This window comes from Tupaia chinensis, unplaced genomic scaffold (assembly GCF_000334495.1).
Source record: "Tupaia chinensis unplaced genomic scaffold, TupChi_1.0 Scaffold147351_1, whole genome shotgun sequence".
Classification (NCBI taxonomy): domain Eukaryota; kingdom Metazoa; phylum Chordata; class Mammalia; order Scandentia; family Tupaiidae; genus Tupaia; species Tupaia belangeri.
The window spans coordinates 465444-491375 of NW_006207202.1; the positions used below are offsets into that span (position 1 = coordinate 465444).

A 25932-nucleotide genomic window follows, 5' to 3' on the forward strand; every position below is an offset into this window, starting at 1 on the left:
CGGGGGCAGCGGGACGGCGCCGCAGGCGGCTCGGAGGAGCAGTCCGGCCCACATGACCGGCGCTGCGGGTCCCCCTGGATCTGCTGGGCTCCGGCGCCGCACGCGCGGGGGAGGGGGCTGCCAGCCCTCGCCCCTCCTCCTGGCGCTGCAGGGAGCGAACCAGCGATTCCCGAACTGGCACGCGGAGCTGAGCAGGGGGGCTGGAGACGCCGAGAGGAGGGGCCGGGGGCCGCGAGGGGACGAGGCGGACGGTTGAGGGGATCTCCGGCACCTCGCAGGGAAACACACAAAGGCAGCGCCGCGCGTCTGCCGGTGCCTCTCCGGGAGGCGCGGAGCCTGGGGCGGGGGGGGCAAAGATCAGGGACCCCTGGAGGCGGGGTTTCGCCCTCGGCCCACACCCCCTGCCTGGGTTTGGCAGGCGGCTTCCTGCGAAGGGCTGAGGGCGTCAGGCTGAGGCCCTGGAAGGAAAAGAGACTTCAGGAGCAAGGCTAGCGCCGGAGGCTGCACGCTCAGGGTATCGCCCCTCTCTGTGAAGCCCAAGTCTGTGTCGTCAAGAGGTGAGAATCGTGGAAATCGGAACCCGGGACCCTGGGTCATTGCTCCGCTGGGCAGTTCAAGGCATTCCAGCAGGTCTGCACCCTGACCCTGGGTTAGGTGACGAGTGGATCCACCCACTCCCTGGCTGGGGGCACTACCCGTCCTGGAATCCATAGGCTCCTCTGGGCACCCAGGAGCACCGGGTCGGCCCTCCCGGCTGCAGTTCTGAGAGAGGGATGAGTTGGCTGCGAGGGTCTTGGGCAGCGGAGCCCAGAAGCAGAACTTGAAGGCTCTCCTTGTGCCTGAACAACGGTCAGAGACTGGAGGCCTACCAGGGATTTGAGGCAGACTAGTGAGCAAGTGTTGAGTGTCTCTCGCTGGGAGAGACCAGTTTTACCTCCTGCACCCTGCAGTAACCCCTCCACACCCAGACAATAGTCAGACTTCTGCCTAAATACTTGCCCAGATAAGGGACTCTGTCAAAAAGCAGCCCGGTCGGTTCTAAGTAACTCCATTTGTTAGGAAACGTCTTTACTTCTCAGCTAAACAATCCGGGTTCCTTTGGTTAAGGCCTCCACTGTTGCCCTCCCACTGACTACCTCAGCCTGTCACCGAGGTCCTTAACACTTGTGGCTCCAAAGTGAACAAGGTGTGGCAACAGTAACCTAGAGTCACCTCCTGTAGACACCTTCGTTTTTATTAATACAATCTAATATCACTTAGCTTTTTTGGTAACCCTGTGATCCTGATAGTTCGTGAATTACTGAGTTTACAGTAAAGGAAAACTTAGGTGTCTTTTTTGTCTTCCTTTTATTTTTTTGGAGAGGTTTTTGCTACAGGGCACATGTGCTCGCCAGAAAGACAGAAAGCCCGAAATCACCCCCCAGGGGAGATGGCCACACCTCCTGGTGGACTACATGGGAGTAGAGCAACGTAGCCATTACGCCATCTGCTGATTCTCTGTCTTCATGTTATGTTGCTTTTGTTAAACACAAGCTGCTAAATTGACCTTCCTACCTGAACCTGTGGGTGAGTTTTTGCAGATAGTTCACATAGCGCAACTTGTTTTGATTCACCTTCTAATCAACAACTTAGGCTGCCAGAATATTCTGTATTGTAAAAGGAATGTAATTTCCATGTTTATGTCCATTCCGAATCCTAAGGACCTTTGGAATCCTAGGATAGCTTTCCTTCTTGCCTCAAACATCCAAAGGTTGCACTTTCCCCTGGTGGCTATTAGACCCACCTCCGCTGACACAGGTGCTCCGTCCTGGCCCTAGGAGCTACCCACAAATTCTCAACACGTCCAGCCAGGACAGAAGTCTCCTTTTTAGGACCAGCAGATGGCGTTACAGTTATGTAACTGGACTCCCATGTAGTTGACCGCAGTTCAAATCCCAGATTTTAGCAGCTTAAAATTCATGCCAGATGAGGACCAACAGTTGGCATAATGGCTATGTTGTTGGACTCCCATGTAATCGACTATGGTTCAAGTCCTAGAACTGGTGGCTTAAACTCACACCGGGCGCATGTGCGTGCGTGTCCAAGATCCCAAGAGAATGGAGAAAAACGGATTGTGGCGTGGCCATTTCCCCCCCCCCCCCACCCCCCCCGGGGGGAGGAGGGGGATGAGTTCTCGCTTTCTGTCTCTGTCTTTCTGGTGAGCACATGCACCTTCTAGCAAAAACCTTTCAAAAAAGAAAAAAAAAAAAACCAGACGTGTGTGTGCATGACCAAAAATCACAAGAGAATGGAGAAGGGATTGCAGTGTGGGGGATGACTTCAGGCTTTCTGTCTCTCTGGCAAGTGCATGCACCTTATAGCAAAAATCTCTCAAAAAAAAAAAAGTCTCCTTTTATGCAGTTGTATTGCATGGCGTCTTTCTCCCACGCCCTGACTACTCCACTTTATGTAGACTCACCATGTAAAACTCGCTCTCTGGCAGGGCTTGCTCCGTACTGGCCATTGAGTAGTTGAAACAGCTGAGATGTGACTTTGTGCTTAAAAGAAAACCCACATTTACCTTAAGGAGAAATTCAAGAAACTTCTGATGTCCCTTATGCCTATAGGTGAGTCTCCAAATAACTTCAACAGCTCCTGGCGTTTCTTTCATTCCTCATCGTTTCTTTAGCCCTAAAGCACTCACCTTGCTCCTTCCCTCCAGTTAACTCTCGCACTTTGGAGTTCGCTGTTTCTTCTTGTCTTCCACCTGAGGCATTTCCAGTTTGGACTCAGTCTCTTAACTTAATGTTGTTCATCTTCAAGGACTAGTTTGGGCATATACCTGCAATGAAATTCCTGTGTTGCTTCTCCCTGCGTCTGTGGCTTGTGGCTTCACAGTAACAAGAGAGACCGTCCACCGAGGGTGCGAGCGTGGCGGATCCCAGTTGCCGTTGGCTGCGGAATGCCGGCCTCTGGGTTGTGACCCTTCCAAACGGTCATGCGATGAGTCAGTGTTTCTATTATTCTCCCAAAGGTCTGTTCGTGCGGAGGCCTGGAGTGAGTCTAGCTCATCAGTGCCTCCTTGCAATGGAGCCAGGCCAGCTGGCTGCAGCAAAGCTCCAGACAGCCTTTCACCCTTACAGAGGCGATTAATGGTTTTCAAGAGGGGGTGTGGGAGTGTGGCAGCAAAATGTCATTGTCCAAAGGGTTACTGGAATTCAACCCTGCGCAAGTATCCCCAAGACTAAGAAACTACAGCAAAACACTGCAAGGACTCCTTGGCCTCCAAATTCAAGTCTAAAGCTACTGGTAAGTAATAACCTTCTGTTTGATGAAGCAGTCTCCAGTGGTGACAGGTCAGGCCACCTGACAGCACCAGAATAATCATCCCACCGTTCCTGTTTTTCATCTCGGCCTTCCTAGAGTCCATCCTCCCATCTAGGATGGTATGTTTTTGAATAATTATAATCTGGAGACCGTTGCTCGCCTGTCTCATTAAACCTGGTCTCCAGCTTAGGGGCAGGCTTTCTTCAAATTCGAACCATGACTTTTAAGAATTCAAATCACAGTGTTCAGTTTTGCTTCCAAACTATGGTTTCTGAGATGCTGATTATTTTTTTTTTTTTGGAGAGGTTTTTGGTATAGTGCGCGTGCGCTCGCCAGACAGACAGAGATAGAGAGATAGAAAGCGAGAAATCACCCCCCAGAGGGGATGGCCACGCCGCAATCCCTTCTCCTCCATTCTCCTCTCGGGGATCTTGGGCACACACGCACACGTGCCTGGCCTGAGTTTAAGACACCGGGTCCAGGACTCAAACCGCGGTCAACTACATGGGAGTCCAGCAACATAGCCATTACACTAACTGCTGGTCCCTATTTTTTTCTTTTAAGACTCTTATCTCCCTCCCTCAAAAACCCCTGGAGAGCAAGGGGGAGGGGAGGGTGATAAAACATAAGGAATCTCTCCAGGGAGGGAGACTTACTCCAGAAGATCCTCAAAACAGGGATGCTTCCTTACTCTTTTCCCCCTAAGCTAGAATCTCTCAAACCGCAATTTGAACTTAAAACCAGTTTTCCTGACACAGTATCAAAGGCTGGCCTTAAAGGAGCCAGCCAGCTTCAACACATCCAATGAGCTAATACCTAGGATCCACTCTGCTCCACTGTCGGGACAGAGCAGGCTTTATTCCCACTGGATCACTGATAGAAATGACCTGCTGAGCTGAAAGACGGGCTTTGTTTGCTGGACAGAAGGGTGAGCCCCAAATGTGCCCTACTCAAACAGAAGCATCAAAGGTTCACTTGATTAGACCAGAGGAAGTAAAATGGGAACCCAAAAGGCACGCCGCAAGGCCAGCCCCACAGCAGTTAAGTGCTGTGCACAGAAAGCCGGAGCCCATGTGGCTGACCACCACTCTAGTCTCAGCCTTGGGGGATTGAAAAATACAACAGGAGAGTGTGTGTGCATGCTCCTGTGGCTCAAATCCTGATGGTGAGGAAAAAGGGTTGTGGATGGCCAAGCCCCAGTGAGGGATGCTTAGGCCCTCTCTGAGCCTTCTCAGAATTAAAACCAAAGGCATGCGTAGCAGGATTCTGGAGAGCAGAAGAGGGGCTGCGCTGTGACCGAGGAGCTGAAGGCTGGATGCTGCATGCACGCCTGGTGTAAAATGAGATCAGGAGAGGCAGCCCAGGCAATCTGCCCCCCGACCTCCCACCCCCAGCCCTGCAGGTTATTAGCAGAGGCAACTGAGAATCAAATGGTGACTCTCAAGAGCCAAGGGCAACCAGAGAGACCCCTCAGTTTCTAATATCTGACACTCATCATCCTCGAGATCCCACAATTATTATGTGACAAAGCAAAGGTCTGGATGTCACTTGTCTACTTGGGAAGAGTTGTTCCAACAGCAAGGATGAGTGCCGTCAGGAAGGCTGAACGGGGAGAGACTGCCTAAGTTTGTGGTCAGCTGGGTACAGTCTACCTTGGATGCTGGACCGCTCTGGATGGGAAGAAGAAAAGCATAAACAAACGTACCTTCTCAATCCTACTTTATTTGGTAAAACTCAGAAACTAACAACCAATTCACATCCCCCAAACGCCTTCTCTCTGAAGGCAGTTCCCAGAGACAGAAGGGCTGTGGCGTGGGAAATCATCCACCATCTCCAGGTTTTATACTCTGGCAGCCCTTGGCCTACCAATGCGCTCAAAGGCAATAGAGGAAAATAAAAGGAAGCTGTCACTTCAAAGACAAGAAAACCCGCCAGCCCTCTTCCCTACCCGCAACCTCCCCACACCCCCAAATGAAGTAAAAAGACAATGCATTAAGTGTGAGAAAGACACGCACGCGCGCACACACACACACACACACACACACACAGCTTCATTTCAGCCAAAGGGCTGCAAAATCCTTCCCCGGAAGGAGGACAACTGGCAACACCAATCAAGGCTTGGTGGTCTAAGATGATGGTTAGAATCATGTGAAACTGGTAAAAATCCAGGGAGAAAAATATTTCACCTTCAGCCCATTCCCAGGTCTCTAGTGAACTGGCTTTAGTTCTAAGATAGCCCCATTTCTACACAGGTGACCTGTGGCTTCTGGGGCGGATGGCTTAGGGAAGGGCCTCCCATGGCCAAGAAGACAATGGTGGAAGAGGAGGGGGAACGCAGGAGGGCAAAGCCTTTGGAGAGGGTCAGGAAAGGGACCCCTGCCCTTGGCTAGTGGATCCGAGTTAGCTCTTCTACCACCTTGATCAGGTCGTCTGCAGTGGCCTCTCGCTTCATCCCGCTGCCATCGTCATACTGAAAGGAGAAAAGGGGAAGAGAGCTGAGAAGTGTGGGGCTCTTTCCTCAGCTGGGGTAGGGGGTGCCCAGGGAAAGACACACTGGACCACTGCCACACAGGAACCCACACTTCCAGCAGGGCAGTCAGCAAGGCCCACGGAGGCAAAACTGGCTCACAGGTCACCACCTGGCATGCATCCTCTCTTCCAGGATGCTAAACTTCCTAGTACAGGGCCTGGTACCCAGTGGCTCCCCCAGAGGGTAGAGTATGTCAGACTACCCTCTCGTGCAGTAAAGGAGTATAAAGGGCCGTAAAGGCCCACTAGCACTTTGGACCTGAGGAGAGGTACCCAAGGTTCTGATGGCTCCCGGCCTGCCCTGCCCCAGGATGGACTAGATTTCTGGCCCATGGCTGAACACTGCACAACTCACCTGTAGGTTTGCCACAACCTCCTGCATCTTGGGGCGGCTGATATCCAGGAAACTCTCGATCAAGTCACCATCGATGAAGCCGGTGGCCGGCTCTGTCTTTCTTTCAGTGTGAAAGGATCTCCAGGTGGACATGTCAGTTAAGGAATTCGGACTTATCTGAAAACACCCTTACTTTCCAACATCCCCAGCTCTGAGCCACAGTCTGAGATGATCAGAAGGCTTAGAGGGACCAGCAGATGGCATAATGGCTGCATCACCAGACTCCCATGTAGTCAGCCACAGTTCACAGTTCAAGTCCTGGACCCTGCGGCTTAAAACGCGTCAGGCACATGTGCGTGCATGCCCGAAATCCCAAAAGGAGAAGGAACTGCAGTGTGGCCACCCGCCTAGACGGTGATTTCTCGCTTTCTGTCTCTGCCTCTCCAGCAAGTGCACATGCTCTATAGCAAAAATCTCTCTTTAAAAAGAAAGAAAAAAATAATAACATCCCATATAGTGAACGACAGTTTGAGCCCCAGACCAGCAGCCTGAAAATCACGACTGGCACATGTGCATGTGTGTCCCAAATCCTGAGAGAATGGAGAAGGAATTCCAACAGACATCCCCCGTGGGGGGGTGATTTCTCACTTTCCCTCCCTCTCTCTCTGGTGAGTACACGTGCCCAATGCCAAAGACCTAAAAAAAAAAAACATCCAAACAAAAAATCCTGTTTCCTACGAAAGCGTAGCCAAGACACTTAGGACAGCCATTTCCGGAGCAGCTGGGGTAAAGCGGCTCTCTGTATGCGCCAGGACGTGCTTTCCAGGACAGGGATGGCTCTGGGAAGGATATAAGGAGTGCTCGATCTTGCCCACACTCTTGATGACCTTATTGAGTCTATTCTGCATGTCCAGCAGGAGGTTGTACCAGCTCTCTGACAGGGAGGTCACCAGTCCTGAAGCAACAAGGCGGGCAGTGAGCTGCAGAGCTCCAGAGCCCACAGCACCCCTCTCCCATCGGCGCAGACCAGGTAAGCACAAGGGAGGACAAGCTTGTTGCAGCCTGCTCTGGTCAACACCTTGGTCTCATCCCTCAGATGGTGATCCTGGGAAGGAGGCATATGTGGGAGTGGGCCCTGCAGGGGTCAGCCTTACCAATCATGCCATTAACCGTGCCAAAGAGCACTGAGCCCTGTGTCGGGGTGGACGTCTCCCCCAGATTCTGCATGACCAGAGAGCCGTGGCAGAAGACGTTGACAAACTCGCCCAGGTGGAACAGGCCAACCTCCTGAAGATGCTGCCGCTCCTCGTCAGTGGTGGCAGCACTGAAAGGCAGCGTGAGCAGGTCAGGACCTCCTGCCCACCACAGGACCATGTGCAGCAGACACGTGTGCAGGGGTCTCTAGGGAGCCCACACTCTGCAGGAGGTGCCCAGCAGGAACAGACTGAAGTACAGCCTTTGATTCTAGCTCTGAGAAGAGGAGCACCAGAGCCCAATATGGAACCCAGTGCTGGAACCCAATATTATCATCCACCGCAGACCCAGGAGCTCCAGCCCCTCCCCACCATCCCCAGGCTGCCTGTTCACCTGTCCTTCTGACACACAAACAAGTTAAAGGCGTTTTCAGCTCCCAGGAAATTGTCATCATCCAAGATTTCCACAGCACTCATCCAGTTGGGATTAAAGTCTCGAGCAATCTTAAACAACGTGTAACAAAAAAACGCAATCAGCAGTCTGTGTGGAATCCAACTCCAGGTCTTGTCTTTCTTTTACCCTACCCCGCAGAAGACTGAGCCCTGTATTCAATGTGAAAGTCATGCTAAAGAGATTCTTCTCACCCAGATATCTGGCCAATGAAGGCCATTTGGCTACAACCACCCAGAGATGGAGCCTAGTCATGGATTCAGGTTGGGAGGTCAAAAATGAGGAAAACATCCTTCAGGGAAGACATTTCTGCCTCTGCTGGACTTGATAATCCTATACCCCCAGAGCAACAGCTACAGGGCCAGGGCTTAAGTGTGAAGTCTGTCCTCTAGCCCCCCACTACCTCTTCAAAGTTTCCTTCCATGGGCTTGTAGGCGAGCAGCAGCACTGAGCGCATGAGGTCGCCCACCAGGATGAAGTCGCCCTTGGTCTTCAGGTACAGGGCCATGATGTTGTTGTAGTGGTTGCACTCGGTGCGCAGCTCCTTTTCTGTCGTCCACTCGTAGAGCCGCACCTAGGGAGGGCAGACTATCTCTCAGCCCGAAGACCCGGATCTCCCTAGAACAACTGTTCCCCATGACGCAATGCTCAACCTGCAGCACCACTACAAAGAGCAATGTAGGATGGAAATGGCTTTTTGTGATATGGGGGTGAATATCTTTTTTTGGGGGGGGCAGAAGGGGAGAGGTTTTCGTTATAGGGTACATGCCCTTGCCAGAAAGATAGAGAGACAGAAAGCGAGAAATCACCCCCCCAGGTCTGATGGCCACGCCACAATCCCTTCTCCTCCATTCTCCTCTTGGGATCTTGGGCACGCGCACACAGACGCGCCCAGCGTGAGTTTAAGCCACTGGGTCTGGGACTCGAACCGTGGTCGGCTACATGGGAGTTCAGCGATATAGCCACTATGCTGCCAGGTCAGGGACTGGAGCCATGGTCACCTGTGGGAGTCAGCAATGCAACCATTACGCCATCTGCTGGTCTTAGCAAGGATCAATTCTTAATTCTATGTTTTATTTTACCTGACCTGCTGGCATATCTGCAGTTTACCAAGTCCCTCCTGCTCTTTCCAAGTCTTCCAGAACACTGTTCTCTCAGTTCTCCTCCTGCTTCACTTGTCACCCTTTCCTATTTGGCTTGATCCTCTTTATCACTCCAATTTTTAAATGCTGAATGGTCCGGAGCTCAGTCTTTATTTCTTTCTCTGCCCATGTTCAGTGGATCGATGATCCTAAGAGATCTCATTCAGACTTTTAGCTTTAAATGCACTTAGTAACTGTCACACTGACATCGCCAGCCTCACCACTCTCTGGACTTCAAACCTCTAGTCCAGTTACCACTGAAACTTAGGGTATCCAAAACCAAACCTCTGGTTTCTGCTCTGAACCTGCACCACTAACAATCTTCCCAATATCAGTAAATGAAACCGTCCTTTCCACTGATCACATCAAAACCCTTGACGTTTTCTTCCCCCACTTCTCATACCTCATCTCTGAAACATCTCTAAAAGCCCTCAATCCTCCCTAACCTAGGCAGACTCTGACCACTCTGTGTCCTTTCCTCCATCACTGCCCTGGGCCCAGCAACCATTGGTGGCTGACTGGATTATTCCAAGAACTTCCTAACCGACTTTGCTGCTTCTTATCCTGAGTCTCCTAAGTCTTCCCAAAGAAGAGAAATCATGTTTTCAAAATACAAGTTCAATCATGTGCAAATTCTTGCTCGAACCCACCAGAAGCTTCCATCACCCTCAGGGTAAAATCTGAAGCCTTCCAACAGCCCACCAGGTTCCCCATGTTCTGGCCACCAGCTGCTTTTCTGACTTCCCTCTCGCCATCCCAACAGCTTGCTCCCCTGGGCACCAGGCCTGCTCACACTTCTGTATTTGCCCCAGACACAGGAATGCTTCCTCACTCCCCCTCCTTCAGGAACTGCCCAGGTATCATTGTTCCCACGAGACCCTCTGACACCTGCTGTAACAGCAATTCCCCACCTTCCGTGTCATCCTGGTGCTCCTTGGTCCATGCCCCCTTACTTCTCACATCCACTTACTATAGATTTGTTTGATTTGCTCACTAAGCTCCAAAAGCTCTTTGTCCATTTTGTATAGTCCTGTATCTCAGCTACAAAAATAGCGCCTGGCATACAACAAGTGTAAAATTAGTATTTCCTAAATGAACATATGACCAGAAACCATCAATGTAAAACATGAAGTTATGCAGGCCAGCTAGTGGCATGGTGGTTAAGGCAGCTGGATCCTACACGGCATGGCTGACCTCACAGTTCCAATCCTGGACCTGGTAGCTTGAAAAACATACTTGTATTTTGGGTACACGCATTTCCACGTGTGCCTAAAATATCAACAGGAGAAAGAAATGAAAGAGAAGGAATTGCAGCATGACCATCCCCCGTGGAGTGTACCTTCTCCCTTTCTTCCCTCTCCATCTCCTAAGTGCATGCGCCCTCTGGCAAAATTTAATAAAATAAAATAAATTTAAATAATATTTCTATACTCAAGTCTTCTTAGTACTTCAAACATGTTACGATTTACTGTGATGCTCCAAGAGAGTAGACCCAGGATACAGCATTTTCCAAATTTATTTGATTTGTGAAATTTATCCTTTTTAAAAAAGAATTATTTAATTTTATTCATCATCATCATCATTTTTTAATCTGACCCGAGAGAGAGAGAGAGAGAGAAAGAGAAAGAGAAAGAGAAAGAGAAAGAGAAAGAGAAAGAGAAAGAGAAAGAGAAAGAGAAAGAGAAAGTAAGCCGCCAGGTCCAGGACTCAAAACTGTGGTCAGCGGGACCAGCAGATGGCATTATGGTTACATCGCTGGACTCCCATGTAGTTGACCATGGTTGGAGTCCCAGACTAGGCTGCATAAACACACGCCGGGCACGTGTGCGTGAGTGCCCAAGATCCCAAGAGGAGAATGGAGGAGAAGGGATTGCGGCATGGCTATACCCCCTGGGGGGTGACTTCTCGCTTTCTGTCTCTCTGGTGAGTACACATGCCCTATAGCAAAAACCTCTCTTTTAAAAAAGAAAAAAACTGAGGTCAGCCATGTGGGAGTCCAGCACCTCAATCACCACACCACCTGCTGGCCCCTAACTTACCTTCTATTTTAAGGGTCAGCCCTATGGCCTGGTAGTTAAGGAAGCTGGTTCCCATATGGCCAAGCAAAGGTCAAATCCTGGCCCAAGAGGCTTGAAAAACATGCAGGAGAGTGTGCATGCCTGCCCCAAATCCCAACAGGATAGAGATATGAGGTGTACTTTTCCCCTCTTCCCTTTCTCTGTTTCTCTCTGGCACGTGCACACACACTCTTTGGCAATTAAAAGTAATTTCGTAAATCAAAACATCAAGTTGAAGGCTAGTTCCATAGCACAGTGGTAACGTGCTGCTCAAGAGAAGCTGCATCTCAAGTGATAACTGCAGTGCAAATTCCAGGCCCAATCAGCCTAAGACACACTGGGCATGTGCACAAGTGCCAAAGAACCAACAGGCTGGAGGGACGGAGGGAGGGGATCAGAGTGGTCAGACCCTGTGGAAGGTGCTCTTCTCTCTCTCAAGTGTGCACACACACTCCATCACAAATTAAAAAAAGAATGGAGCTGCACATTTAAATATTTACAATTTTTGTCAATTATAACTCAATAAAGCTGAAAACTTTTTGCAAGGGAGGAAATGATTATGGCAGAAGACCATGGAATATTTCATGGGACCAGTATTTAAATGTTTAGGATAATATAATCTTGACTCATTTTGTTCCCTATGTGTGATTTTTCTTTTTTTTTGAGAGGTTTTTGCTATAGGGTGTGTGTGCTCACCAGAAAGACAGAGACAGACAGAGACAGAAAGCAAGAAATCACCCCCCAGGGGGGATGGCCACGCCACAATCCCTTCTCCTCCATTCTCCTCTTGCGATCTTGGGCACGCACGCACACGCACCCGGTGTAAGTTTTTAAGCCAGTGGGTCTGGGACTCAAACCGTGGTTGACTATATGGGAGTCCAGCAACATTGCCATTACACCAACTGCTGGTCCCCTGACATATTCTTTAGACATGGAACAAACACCCTGCATTAAGTGCAGGGGCTACTGCTCTCACCCCTTCCTCAGTTCCCACAGCACTCAGATCTGATACTCATGGGGCATCAAGTCCAATGCCTGGTTTAACCTCAGCCTCCCAGACCGCCATCTTAAGAGTTCCATCCTCCACACCCATCACTTTGGTACCCTTAAAATGGACACGCGTAGGCCCTGGAGACATAAAATCTACAACCTAAAAGAGAACACGGAGTGGTTAGGGTCTCACCGTGCTATTGATGCTGGCTAACAGTTTCCCATTAAATTCCACCATCGAGTAAACGGCCCCTTTCACTTCCTTTTCAGCCACAGTCTGTAGTTTTCCTGGGGAGACAAAAAGACATTCTTTTTTTTTTTTTTTTTTGGAGAGGTTTTTGCTATAGGGCGCATGCGCTCACCAGACAGACAGAAAGAGACAGAGAGACAGAAAGCGAGAAAACACTCCCCAGGGGGGATGGTCACGCCGCAATCTCTTCTCCATTCTCCTCTTGGGATCTTGGACACGCACGCACACACGCCCAACGTGAGTTTTAAGCCACCAGGTCCGGGACATGAACCACGGTCAACTACGTGGGAGTCCAGCGACATAGCCATTACGCTAACTGCTGGTCCCAAAAAGACATTCTTGAGTGTCTTTTCTGAGCCCACACTTAACTGTGAAAACAATCCCTGATTATCTCTCTGATTCTTGCCCCTCAAAACCACTCAGCTGAAAAAGCAAGAGTGTATACATTGGGGTTAACTACACCTGAAGTATGCACCCCAAGTTATTGTGCAGCCAATGCAGATGGAATCCAAGATCTGCCTCCCCTTCTCAAACTCTAGATCTATCTCAAGATAGAAACCAAATGCCCCCTCAGCCATCTAAAATCTGTGGGCTGATGGCTAGTCTTAGGATCACCTTGGACAGAAGCGATGAGAAAAGACAGGGAGAAATAAACGCGAAGTGCTAAAGCTGGAACGAGCACCTCAATGAGCAACCCAATGGAAAACAAAATAAGGACCTTTACGCTTTCTGGCCCTTACACTCTTACCCATCAGTTCACCTCTCTTCCCCACTCTTTTTTCTTTCTTTTGAACAGCAGAAAAAGAATACAAGCTAGATTTTACTTGGGTCCAGGTTCATCTGCTCCAAAATTCAATCAACACCCTCGAGAAGAAGGGAAAGAACACCTCTTCCCAGCAATTAGCCCAAGTCCTCCTCCTACGGCTTAACTGAGGCAGGAAGCTCAGCCCATCTGCTTACTTTCCCAGTAATTCAGGTTGTCAGAGGCAGGAGGCAGCGTCCACTTACCATCTGAATACTGAAAAACCACAATCCGACCCTGCTTGGGCTCCGCCTCTTCAGGATACACCATGGCTGTACCCACAATGAAGTATGTGTTGGGGTCTTTGCCCAACTTGCAGGAGACCAGGCTGAGGGCATACTCATTCTGCAGAAACTGGTGGGCATGAAGCACTAGATGGAGAGAGGAGCCGAGATGACTGGCTGAGGACACCTTGCCCACTTCCCCATGCAATGTAATCCTGTACTTCCAGGAGGCCTGGTGAGACTATGCACCTCCTGCAGTCTGTCTCCTCAGTCTGTCCTCCAGCAGTGTATGCTGAAGAAAGGACACTAACACTCCAGATCCACTGCCAGCTCAAAGATGTCCCCTCCCCTCCTTTCTTCTCCTAGGATGGTTGGCCACACTGTCAAGCCTGCAGACTGTATGAGCCTAGCTGGGAGAGGACAAGGTACAAGTGACCTGAAAAGCTCATGTGCACCTTCAAAGGTGTGCTGGTCAATGATAAGGAGGTTGTGCACTTCCACCTCTTCTCCAAAGGACGTCTCGTGGGGAGCTGTGCTGCTGGAGAACAACTTGCTGGAGCTGACACTGCTGGACAGGGCCTGAGAACAGAGAACACACGTCACCCCTCTCACAAACAGGTGCTGGAACCTAGGTTGGGACAGATCAGGGAGGAGGCTGGATCTGAGTGCAGAGAACTACAGCTAGCAGCTCGAGTGGAGCTCGATGATCAGCAAGGTTCAGAGGACACAGAAACCAAGGATGAGGAGCCACTTTACATGTGCAACTGACACATCAGTCTGCGGTGTGATGCAGGAACTTGGGGGGACTGGAGCCCAAATGCCCTGTGGGCCTATACTCTAACTGTATGTGTGCTAACTATCTCCTATCTCAATGGCAGGAATCTAAGGGTCAATGAAGACAAAATAGTGATGCCACAAATCAGGCAAAGCTATAAAGGGACTCAGACAACCCAAGTTGATAACTACGGTTCAAATCCCAGGCCCAGTGTCAAACTCCACCATTCTCAATGGGAAGGGTAGAAGAGCGCTTCAAATAGTAATATTAGGTTGTCGGGAAAGTCATGACGTATTTTTCTATGCAAAAATGCATCATGACTTTCTCGACAATCTAATAATTTAAAAAGCATAAAGACCTTCCACTCTGGACTAAGGGAAGAGATCCTCAAGCAGAGAATATGTGGAAGAAAATGATCAGCTAACATCGCCATTGAGTGGATTACGTGCAGCTCTGGGTCATCCTATTATCCTCTTGCGGATGAGAAACCTGAAGGCTACCCTTGGCCAAGGTCACAGAGCCAGCAATAATTCTCAAAGCTAGTTCTGCCGGACCCCAAACTCCATGCTCTTACGTATCACTGTGCTGTACCAGTACACTTGCCCTACCAGGCATCCAAACTGTTGAAGGGAAGAATCATGCATGCCCAAAGGCCACCAAGTAGCAACTGTTTCTTATGAAGTTTTATTGGAACCCAGCTATGCCCACCTTTTTCTATGCAAAAATGCATCATGACTTTCTCGACAATCTAATAATTTAAAAAGCATAAAGACCTTCCACTCTGGACTAAGGGAAGAGATCCTCAAGCAGAGAATATGTGGAAGAAAATGATCAGCTAACATCGCCATTGAGTGGATTACGTGCAGCTCTGGGTCATCCTATTATCCTCTTGCGGATGAGAAACCTGAAGGCTACCCTTGGCCAAGGTCACAGAGCCAGCAATAATTCTCAAAGCTAGTTCTGCCGGACCCCAAACTCCATGCTCTTACGTATCACTGTGCTGTACCAGTACACTTGCCCTACCAGGCATCCAAACTGTTGAAGGGAAGAATCATGCATGCCCAAAGGCCACCAAGTAGCAACTGTTTCTTATGAAGTTTTATTGGAACCCAGCTATGCCCACCTGTTGCCTGCAGCTGCTTTTGTGCTACAATGGCAAAATGGGGGAGCTGCCACTGAGACCACATGGCTTGTGTTTGCCAACTGACCCTTTACAGAAAGCTTGACGGCCCCAGCTCAATGCCATCTTTCTTCACCCATTGCCCTGACCTGGGTGCTGGCACTGGGCCTCAGAGCAGTTGTGCCCCCACTTGTGTCTTGGACTTCAATGCGGCTCGAGAGGACCCCAAAACACTGGGACACTTCCTGGTAACAGATCTTCCTGAAGAACAAGAATGGAACAGTGCCAGTCAGCAAGTGGGAAGCACCCTCCAGCACCTCCCAGACCACCGCTCTCTGCAGCTCTGCTACCCCTCCCTCACCTGGGAGACTCATAGAGAGGAACGGTGCGGATGTGCAGTTTCTGAATCTCATCGATGGTACCAATGGTGAGGGTGCTGTTGTTGGCCAGTGCCAGGCTGGAAAGAAGGGTCTGGGTTTAGACTGAGGAGACTCAAGGAAGGGAAGGATTCTAGAAACAACTCCATAAAGGGAAGAAAAACAAGGCAGAATTACACCAGTTTAAATTTAAATAGTTCTCAACTCGGAATCTATGCTAAAAATCACCTGGGGAATCTTATAAGAATTTTGATGCCTCGCCCCACCTACATGATATTCTCATATAACTGCTCAGGGCAGCCTAGTCTGACTTTTTTTTTTTTTTCCAGAGTTACTTTATTTAACTTTATTTATTTCAGTTTGACCAGAGAAGGACAGAGTGAAAAAGTGAGAAAGCAAGCCTCCAGGTCCGGGACTCAAACCATGGTCCGCCATATGGGAGTCCAGCACCCTTAACCACCACGCCACCTGCCGGCCCCTAGTCTGACATTTTTGACAGTTCTCCATATAATGGTAATATGGGAACCAGCAGGTGGTGTAATGGCTATGTTGCTGGACTCCCATGTAGTCGACTGCAGTTTGAGTCCTGGACCTAGTAGCTTAAAACTCACACGTGCGTGACCCAGATCCTGAGAGGAGAATGGAGGAGAAGGGATTTCAGCACAGCCATCCCCGCGGGGGGGTGATTTCTCGCTTTCTGTCTGTCTCTTTCTGGCATACATGCACCCTACAGTAAAAACCTCCCCCCCCACAAAAAAAAGGGGGGGGGGGACAATGCGCAGTCAAGATTAAGGGAAAAAAGTATCACTGCTCTATCACTGCGATTCTCATACTATGTGCTGAGTCAGCTGGAAGGCTTAAAAGGCATGGGAACCAGCAGTTAGCGTAATGGCTATGTCGCTGGACTCCCACGTAGTCGACCACGGTTCGTGTCCCAGACCCGGTGGCTTAAAACTCACGCCGGGCGCGTGTGCGTGCGTGCCCAAGATCCCGAGAGGAGAATGGAGGAGAAGAGACTGCGGCGTGACCATCCCCCCTGGGGGGTGATTTCTCGCTTTCTGTCTCTATGTCTCTCTCTGTCTGTCTGGCGAGCGCACGCGCCCTATAGCAAAAACCTCTCCAAAAAAAAAAAGGCAGTCTGTGGGTCGGGCAGGTGGTGTGTTAAAGACAGCTGACTGAGGTTCGATTCTCGTACCTGGCAACTTGCTTTCTCACTTTCCTTCTCTCTACCCAACTTCAAAATAAATAAATTAATTAAATAATGACAATGAATAATATTAAATAAAAATTAATTCTAAAAAAACAAAGGGCAGTCTGTAGGGACCAATGCTGATAATTTGCATTTCTTTTTTCTTTTTTAGTATTTTAATCAACTTTACTTACTTATTTTAATTTGATGGGGGGGGGGACAGTGGGAGAGAAAGCAAGCTGCTAGGTCTAGGACTCGAACTGCAATTGGTCATGTGGGAGTCTAGTGTTCTTTTTTATTTTTATTTTTTTGCTATAGGGTGTATGCGCTCACCAGAAAGAGAGAAATCACCCCCCAGGGAGGATGGCCATACTGCAATCCCTTCTCCTCCATTCTCCTCTCAGGATCTTGGGTACGCATGCACACGCGCCTAGACTCATGAGGTCCGGGACTCAAACCGCGGTCAACTTACATGGGAGTCCAGTGACATAGCCATTACGCCAACTGCTGGTCCCTCTAGTGTTCTTCTAGCCACCATGTACCTGTGGCCCTGAGAATCTGCATTTCTAACAATCTTCCTAGTCATTCTGCTAAATGAGGCCTCCCCTTTGAGAACCCTGCTCTAGGGGAATACACGATGACCTCTAAATCAGGGGATTGGAAACTTGACTAATAATCTGGATAACCTGGGAAGTTCTCTCAAACTTTAGATTATAGAGCCCATCCTCAGACTCACTGACTCAGAAATCGAAGACTCTGGGCCCTGCTGGGTAGTTAAGACTGGATACGCACAAGGCCAGAGTCCCAGACCTGGTAGCTTGCTTTCTCACTTCCCCACTCTCTCTTCCTGTCTTTCTTTCTGGTAACTATACAAATTAAAATAATAATTAATAAAAATTAAATAAATAATTATTTTTAAAGGGAAGGAAAAAAAGAAATATGAAGATTCAAAAAACTCTCTAAATTCAGGCCAGCCCATGGCATGGTGGTTAAAGAGGCTGGTTCTCACATGGCCAACTATGCAGTTCAAACCCCGAATCCAGTGGCCAAAAAACACACTAGGCAGGTGTGCATGTATGCCCCAAATCCCAAAAGGATAGAGAAATGGGGAACAAGGAATTGCGGCATGAGCACTCCCCATGAGGATGCTCGCTCGCTCGCTCGCTCTCTCTCTCTCTCTCTCTCTCTCTCCCCCCCTCCATCTCACTCTCCGAAATATTAAGAAAAAAAATGAAAGTACTTTTTAAAAGTTTCTCAGGTGTTTCTAATGTGCAGCCACATGGAGAATTTCTACTCTATATTTCCCATTCCGGCTATTTACTGATTTTGACACTGGTTTAAAAAAAATAAATAAAAAAAAGACGAGGGCATGCGAAGGAGGTTTGAAAACAACATGATGGTGCTCTCAGTCAAGGGCCCTTGATGAAGACAAGAAAGAGGCTCACCTATCCGGATAGCCATCAGAGTTGAGGGGACACATGTAGTTCACCTCCTTGAGGTTGACATTGGAGAAGACCAATTTGTGGTTGCTGCTGTAGATGACAGTGGGGCGGTCAGAGCAAGCAAAGACGTTGGTGGTAGAAAGAGAACGGAAAGTCCTCAATACCGTGGGCTGGGTGCCCAAAGTCACCTTCTTACGGTCGCTCAACAAGCCTACAGAGAGAACGGCATCAGGAGAAAGGAGGAAGGAAAGCAAACGGACAAGCGGCAGGATCACGAGGGTTCAAAAGCAACACACAACACAGCTCCCGCATGCTGTTTCTGAAAACCCCTCACTCAAGGGGCTGCTCTCACCTGTCTCGATGTTGAGCCCGAAGTAGAAAAGTGCCCCATCTCCCAAGGCACAGAGGAGGTAGTGGCTGCTCTCAAAGGTGGTCATCAGGATGGAGCGAGGAATGATCTCTGCAGAAAAAGGGGACACTGAGTTCTGGTTCCACATTCAGAACTGATCCCAATCCAGGTCCCTAAATGATCCCTACCTCCACCCAGCATCTCCTTGTGCAGCAGTTCAAAAGATGGCAGCTTCAAGATCCGTGCTGAGATGTCCGTCCAGAGGCCGATGGCACAAAGAGGGGACAGCCCACTGCTGTCCCCTAATGGGGTGATGTCTAAGCAGGCCACTTCATGTTCCATCTCTGTGTGGCTAAACAAAGAGGAATATGGCAGAGGAAGGAATCCAAGGACCAAAGAAATCCCAAAGAGCAGGGGAAGAAAATAAGCAGACAGGGCAATGCACACACCTGATCTGTCGGAGCTCCTGAGGATGGATCTGCAGGTAGTAGAGGGCCCTTCCCACGGCTACCACTACCTGGCTACTGTTGCAGGAAGCCACACTGATGTTCTTGCCCTGAGGCTCCTTCCATTCACTAACTAGAGCTTTAGGTTCTTGAGAGACCAACCTCACAGATGCTGAAGTGATCTAGAAAAAGAAGAGAAGATGTCTCCAAACACCTGTAGGGATCTGCACAGTAGTGAGAAGGTACAAAGTGCTGCTTGTTACAGCCCTAACATCAAGCAACATAAGGCCTGTCCTGCTGTTTATGTTTTTCTTCCAAAGTCCTGCAACTATAGTTACAACATTTTTAGATGAAGCACTGAAAGAGACTAGCTTACAGTTTACACAACTACAGCTAAGGACGGGGGGAAAAGATCTGTACCTTCCCAACTGAGGCCTGCTTAGTAACAGAAACTACATCCTGTGGAAAGGTATCAAAGGAGCAAGACCCTATGACCATCAGTCTAATAATTTTTCTCAACCCCCAAGTCAGACCTATAAAATACCTCTTTTGGGAGGGGGTGGTAGAGGTTTCTGCCTTAGGGCATGTGCCCTCTCCAGAGAGACGGTGATAGGGAAATTGAGAAAGAAATGCCTCAATCCCTTCTCCTCCCGGGATCTTGGGCACACACTCACACATGCTCGGCGTTGAGTTTTAAGCAACCAGGTCCAGGGCTCTAACAGTGGTTGGCCATCTGGGAGCCCAGCGACATAACAATATGCAATCTGCTGGCCCTACCCTATAAAATACCTTACATTCTTGGGCCAGTAGGTGGCACAGTGGTTATAGCAAATGGCTGACCATGATTTGAGTCCCAGCCCTGGCAACCTGATAATCACTCTGGGCATGTGTTGCGTGTGTGCCCAAGATCCCAGGAGAAAGGAACAGAAAGGGATGGTGGCGAGGCGAGGCCATCCCCCCCCCGGCGGGGGGTGATTTCTTATTTTCCTTCTGTCTCTGTCTCTCTCTCAGGCAAGCACACATGTTCTAAGACAAAAATCTCAACAACGACAACAACAACAAAACAACAGAGAGAGCGAGGAGAGAAATATGCCGAATGCATGTGCATGTGTGCCTGAATTCTCAAAGGGAAGGAGAAATGAAGAAGGGACTGCAGTGTGACCATAAATGGGGATCACTTTCCCACTTTCCCCTTCTCTGTCTGTCTCCAACAAGGGTATACACCCTCTGGCAAATTAAAATCCAAGTTCTTTTACCATGCATGAGCCATTAAACTTACTTAAAGTGCTTTAGTAAAGGCTGTAAAATTGTATTGAAGTATGCCTTATAAATTTCTTTTACCACTAAAAGAAAAAGTAGGTTGATGATATTCTTATCTATTGATTCATCTTACCTATTGTGATTGAGTTTACATTTAAGGATGAAAGCTCTTTAATAATAGATAGGTGAGCTGGTGCCAGTCTTCAGGCCAATAGTTAGATAACACTGACAAAGCAGTGACTCAGTATCTGGGCACGTCCCACATTTGGTCCACAAACTGACAACTTTCCCTCCAGTTTTTACCAATCTACCACTGCCAGCTGGATAAAAGGAAAACCAGATGGATAAAAACATGGAAACATTTAATTAATTCTCAAATAACTGAGTGCCCTACCCACTGGCCACAGAGCGGAACAATTCAGAAGGAGGATGTGCAGAAATCTGAGGGTGTCAGGGTCACTCTAAACTTCAAATGACTGCTAAGGTGGGAGGGAGCTCAAAATCAGGCTCTTACGGATAACGAACACCAAAAATTTTAAAATAAGGATGAGCGTAGAATAAGAGCTCTGGTTATAATTACTATGCAAAAAGGGTTGCCAACAGTCATATAACGGATGGTAGCATTATGACTGAGTTGTTTCCTTCTTGGCAATTTTTGCTGTTTTCCAAATTTTTTTTTGTTGTTTTTTTGTTTTGTTTTGTTTTGTTTGTTTTCCAAATTTCTATAGGTAAGTATGTATCACTATTAAAATGAAGGGAAGTGTCGGCAGGTGGTGTGGTGGTTAAGGTGCTGGACTCCCACATGGCCGACCATGGTCTGAGTCTTGGATCTGGTGGCTTGCTCTCTCTCTGTCTCTCTTTCTCTCATCAAATTAAAAATAATAAATAAAAATAAATATTTTTTAAAAATAAAATTAAAATAAAATAAAATGAAGGGGAAACCTTTGAGTGCCTCAGAAGACATACTTACTGCTAATACAGGACCCCAAATTTTATATATATAATATATACATACACACACATACACACACACACACACACACACACACAATGATGCCAGTCTGTCGAAGAAATAATCATACATTCATCTGCAGAGAAAACATAAAGTTAGAAGAAGCAACCCCTAAGAGAAGAGTTGTTGCCTTTGAGTACTGGTTATCAGGTCATTTTAATTTTTTTGTCCTACAGTTTCTACATTATTTTCAGAGTCACAAAAAGCAGTTTAAAATCAGTGGTGCCCTGTACAGCACTCTAGGTCCCATTTGAGCAAATGGTAAAGCCTGCCCCTTCCACAGCCATCACCTGGATAAGTTGCTGATGAGCCACGTTGCCGCAGAAGAAAGTCTGCTGATCATCCACGAAACCCATCAGTTCGGTTTCTTCCACCTCCTCTCCGTTCAACATCAGAACTCTGCAAGAGAATGGATGACCGGGGTTGGCCCAGGACCAACTTTCCCCGCCCACAACCTTCACACCAGCACCTGGAGCTGGCACCAGACCCATTCTTACCTGGTTTGGCCCACAAAAGAAAGCACCAAAGTGTCATCTGTCTCACGGTTAGGGTCAGATCGCAGCGGCCATAAGCCTAGAACAAGGACCAAGGAGTATGATGCGCATCACACAAACCAACACTTGGGGAGCATGTCTAGCAAAGGACAGCCCTGCACCATGGGAGGAAGAGCAGGGATTGTGTGTCAGAGTCCTGAGCAGACTCCACTGTCTCCTTCCTGGCTCGAAGACTCTCAAGGAGTCAGACTTTTAACAACTTTTTTTTTGAGTGGGGAGAGACTTTTGCTATGAGGCATGTGTGCTCACTGGAGAGACAAAAAGAAAACAAAAATCACCCCCCAAGGCCAATGGCCATGCCACAATCCCCTCTCCTCCATTTTCCTCTTGGGATCTTGGGTGCACGTGCACATGCGTCCAGCGTGAGTTTCAAGCCACCAGATCTGGAATTCAAACCACGGTCAGTCATGTGGAGTCCAGCGCTTTAACCACAACGCCACCTGATGGTCCTTAAACAACTATTTTGAGCTTATGATTTAAATGGGGTTTTTTTTTACTAGATAATACATTTCCATATATTTTGACTCAGTAAAAATTCCTTTTTTCTTGTTTTTTCTAATTTTTATGTGGTCTCTTTTCAATCATAGTCTCACTATGCCATAATCCTCTTGCTTTATAGGTGGTGGGATTACATGCATCTGGTTTTTTAGGATAGACCAGGAACAGACCCCAGGACTCCTATATGGCTTCAGCCTGTTGAGCAGTAGCATCCAGTGCACACTTCAAATGTCTGGGTCCAAAATTCATTTTTAAATATACACACAGGACCAGCAGATGGTGTAATGGTTATGCCACTGGACTCTCACATGGCTGATCACATTTCGAATCCCAGACCTGTTGGCTTGAAGCATGCTGGGCGAATGTGTGTGTGTGTGTGTGTGTGTGTGTGTGTATGCTCAAAATCCCAAGAGGAGAAGGGATTGTGGCGTGGCCATCTACCCTAGGGTGTGATTTCTCACTTTCTATCTGTCTCTCTTTGTCTCTCCAGTGAGCGCAAGCGCCCTACAGCAAAAATCTCTCTAAAAAAAGAAAAAGCACACACAGAAGTCTCACTCACTCACCCTTTTCCAATCCATCTCAAATAGGTAAACAGTAAGAATTTTATATATATTTTATTTCAGGAAATAAGATAAGCACTGTATTACAAGCAAATAGAAATATAAAATAACCTATCACACTGTCCTATGCCTTGATTTTTCATACAGCAATACACACTGAAGCCTTTATCAAAACGATGTTTCCTGGGACCAGCAGTTAGCGTAATGGCTATGTCACTGGACTCCCACGTAGTCGACCGCGGTTCGAGTCCCGGACCCGGTGGCTTAAACTCACGCCGGGCGCATGTACGTGCGTGCCCAAGATCCCGAGAGGAGAATGGAGGAGAAGGGATTGCGGCGTGGCCATCCCCCCTGGGGGGTGATTTCCTGCTTTCTATCTCTCTGTCTCTCTCTGTCTGTCTGGCGAGCGCACGCGCCCTATAGCAAAAACCTCTCAAAAAAAAAAAAAAAAAAAAAAAAAGATGTTTCCTCATTTTCTGTACCTCCATGGCATTCAATACTCTGAATATACCAGCTTATGAACAAGTCCCCACTAATAGACACCTTTTCAGTATTTTGCTTAAGCTCGTATGGGGGAGACTTCAAAAGTTCATGGAAAAATAGAATTATAGTATGGATTTATTCTGATATAGAACATTTTAAAATTCATAGTTTATTTATAACACACATTTTCTATGAGCTCTTTGAAGATCTGTCTTATTTTTGTTATTTTACACATATAAAAGTCTGTAGGGCATAAGCTCAGAACTGTGATTACTGGAGGATCAGTCCTGTAACACAGTGGTTAAAGCAGCCATACCCACATGCATGACCACAGTTCAAATCCTGGCCTTGACAGCTTGAGAATCACAAGGTCTGTGTTTATGGTCAAAATCCTGGTTGGGAAGGGAGAATGGAGGAAACATTAGGGAGCATAATCATGACCCACTGAGGGTGCTTTCTCTCTTTCTCTCTCTTGAGTGCACACATCCTCAATTTAAAAAACCCAAAAACGAAAAAATAAATCGGAATTACTGCATAATCCCTAAATCTAGCTTTCATATCGCTGGATTCCCTTCTATGGTCAGTGCACAGGTGTGTGTCTTACCACACAGCCTCACTAACATAATCTGTTGTCGAACTTGTGGATTTTGTTCTACTGGTAAAATGCTACTGCTGTTTGGTTTAGATCTGTATTTCTCTTATCACAAAGGCCTGTCACCTGTCCACTTCTAAAAATTTGTTATAGGAAGACCAGGATTTTATAAGATAAATTACAAATATTTTTCTCTAGTTTCTCATTTCTTCTGACTAGTTAGTAGGTTTTGGTTTTGGTTTTTTGATATGCATACATATTTTATTTTCATGTAGTTGAATTTACTTTAATTTACTTTACTTTGACCAGAGAGAGAGAGAGAGTGGGAAAGTGAGAAAGCAAGCCACCAGGTCTGGAACTCGATCCGTCCTTGGCCACATGGGATTGTCCAGCGCCTTAATCACCACACTACCTATTGGTCCCTGTAGTTTAATTTATTAATCTTTTTGACCTATATACTTTAACTCATAGTTTAAAAACCTTCCCTACTCCAAAATTATAAACGAATTCACTAACTTTTTCTTTTAGCTTTGACATGGCTTCATTTTTTACATTAAATCTCTGATCCATTTATATTCTAGCAATACGGACCAAACTTACCTTTTCCTAAATAACTAGTAGTTATCCCAATAACAGTTATTTAAAAGTCTCATCTTTTGGAACCAGCAGATAGTATAATGGTTACATCACTGGACTCCCACATGGTCAATCGTGGTTTCAGTCTGGGACCCGGCAGCTTGAAACTCAAGCAGAGCAAGAGTGCATGTGTGCCCAAAATCCTGGATGGAAAATGAAGGAAAAGGAATTGCCGCATGGCCATCCCTTTATTTCTTGCTTTCTGTCTCTCTCTCTTCTGAGAATAGCAAAAAATCTCTTTTAAAAAAAAAGTCTTGGTGGCCAGCAGTTAGTGTAATGGCTATGTTGCTGGACTTCCATGTATCCAACTGCAGTTCGAGTCCTGAACCCAGTGGCTTAAACTCACGCCAGGCATGTGTGCGTGTGTGCCCAAGATCCCTAGAGGAGAATGGAGGAGAAGGGATTGCGGCATGGCCATCCCCCCTGGAGAGTGATTTCTCGCTGTCTGTCTGTGCTTCTGGTGAGCGCACATGCCCTATAGCAAAAAACCTCTCCCCCCAAAAAAAGTCTTTATCTCACTGAACTGCCCACTAAATTTCCACATATAATTTTGTCTATTTCTGGACTTTTAATTCTGCCCATTAAGCTATACCTACTTATGTAACAAAACTATACATATTTTTAAAAAAGAACTATTTACTTTTTACCTTGCTATAGGGCACATGCACTCACCAGAGAGTGAAAGAGCAATCAAGCTACTAGGTCCTCGAACCATGGTCAGCCATATGGGAGTCCAATGCCTTAACCACTATGCCATCTGCTGACCTCAAAACTACACTTATTTTTTTTTAAATAATTAATTTTTTATTTAACTTAATTAATTTATTTTAATCTGACCAGAGAGGGACAGAGTGAGAGACAGAAAGAGAGAAAGAGGAAGAATGAGAAAGCAAATTGCCAGGTCCAGGACTTGAACTACAGCTGGCCATGTGGGAGTCCGGTGCCCTCCACCACCACTACACCTGCTGGTCCCCAAATTATACTTTAATTACTGAAGTTTATGAGTATGTTTCATCATCTGGTAGGGCTAATCCCATCCTACTGCCTTTTCTCTCTCTTTCTTTCTTTCTTTCTTTCTTTCTTTCTTTTGCCATGGGGTGAGTGCACTCACTGGACAGAGACAGAGGGAGACAAAGAGGTAGAGAAAGTGAGAAATCACTCGCCACTCCCAGGTTGAGAAGGAGATGGCCACATCACAATCCCTTCTTCATTTTTTTTCGGGGGTTTTGGGCATGCATGCACACAATCTGACACGTTTTCTACCAGGTCCGAGACTCGAACCACAGAGTCAGCCACGTGGGATCCAGTGCCTTAATCACCATGCCACCTGCTGGTCCCTGACTGGTCTTTTTTAAGTTTTC

At 47.6% G+C, this 25932-nt stretch overlaps 1 protein-coding gene and 1 long non-coding RNA gene across 2 annotated transcripts in view; one reads left to right on the top strand and one right to left on the bottom strand.

The window, feature by feature from the left end:
• Positions 1 to 53: 53 nt before the first annotated feature.
• On the top strand, positions 54 to 20027 carry LOC114006375 (uncharacterized). Its single transcript, XR_003548093.1, has 4 exons — positions 54 to 557; positions 2483 to 2606; positions 3014 to 3288; positions 19988 to 20027. It is a non-coding gene; the product is annotated as an uncharacterized LOC114006375 (long non-coding RNA).
• The window catches only part of DDB1 (damage specific DNA binding protein 1), a 39274-nt gene continuing 18350 nt past the window's right edge, over positions 5009 to 25932 (bottom strand). Inside the window, exons 11-27 of the mRNA XM_006169632.3 lie at positions 21746 to 21821; positions 21539 to 21647; positions 18980 to 19158; positions 18719 to 18882; positions 18534 to 18641; positions 18185 to 18392; positions 15535 to 15630; positions 15323 to 15434; positions 13734 to 13857; positions 13261 to 13425; positions 12196 to 12290; positions 8217 to 8387; positions 7757 to 7866; positions 7324 to 7493; positions 7022 to 7124; positions 6191 to 6314; positions 5009 to 5776 (exon numbers count right to left, since the gene is read on the bottom strand). Of these exons, the coding sequence (XP_006169694.1) occupies positions 5693 to 5776; positions 6191 to 6314; positions 7022 to 7124; positions 7324 to 7493; positions 7757 to 7866; positions 8217 to 8387; positions 12196 to 12290; positions 13261 to 13425; positions 13734 to 13857; positions 15323 to 15434; positions 15535 to 15630; positions 18185 to 18392; positions 18534 to 18641; positions 18719 to 18882; positions 18980 to 19158; positions 21539 to 21647; positions 21746 to 21821 (2198 nt within the window). The 3' untranslated portion in view covers positions 5009 to 5692. The remainder of the gene's footprint in view (positions 5777 to 6190; positions 6315 to 7021; positions 7125 to 7323; positions 7494 to 7756; positions 7867 to 8216; positions 8388 to 12195; positions 12291 to 13260; positions 13426 to 13733; positions 13858 to 15322; positions 15435 to 15534; positions 15631 to 18184; positions 18393 to 18533; positions 18642 to 18718; positions 18883 to 18979; positions 19159 to 21538; positions 21648 to 21745; positions 21822 to 25932) is intronic.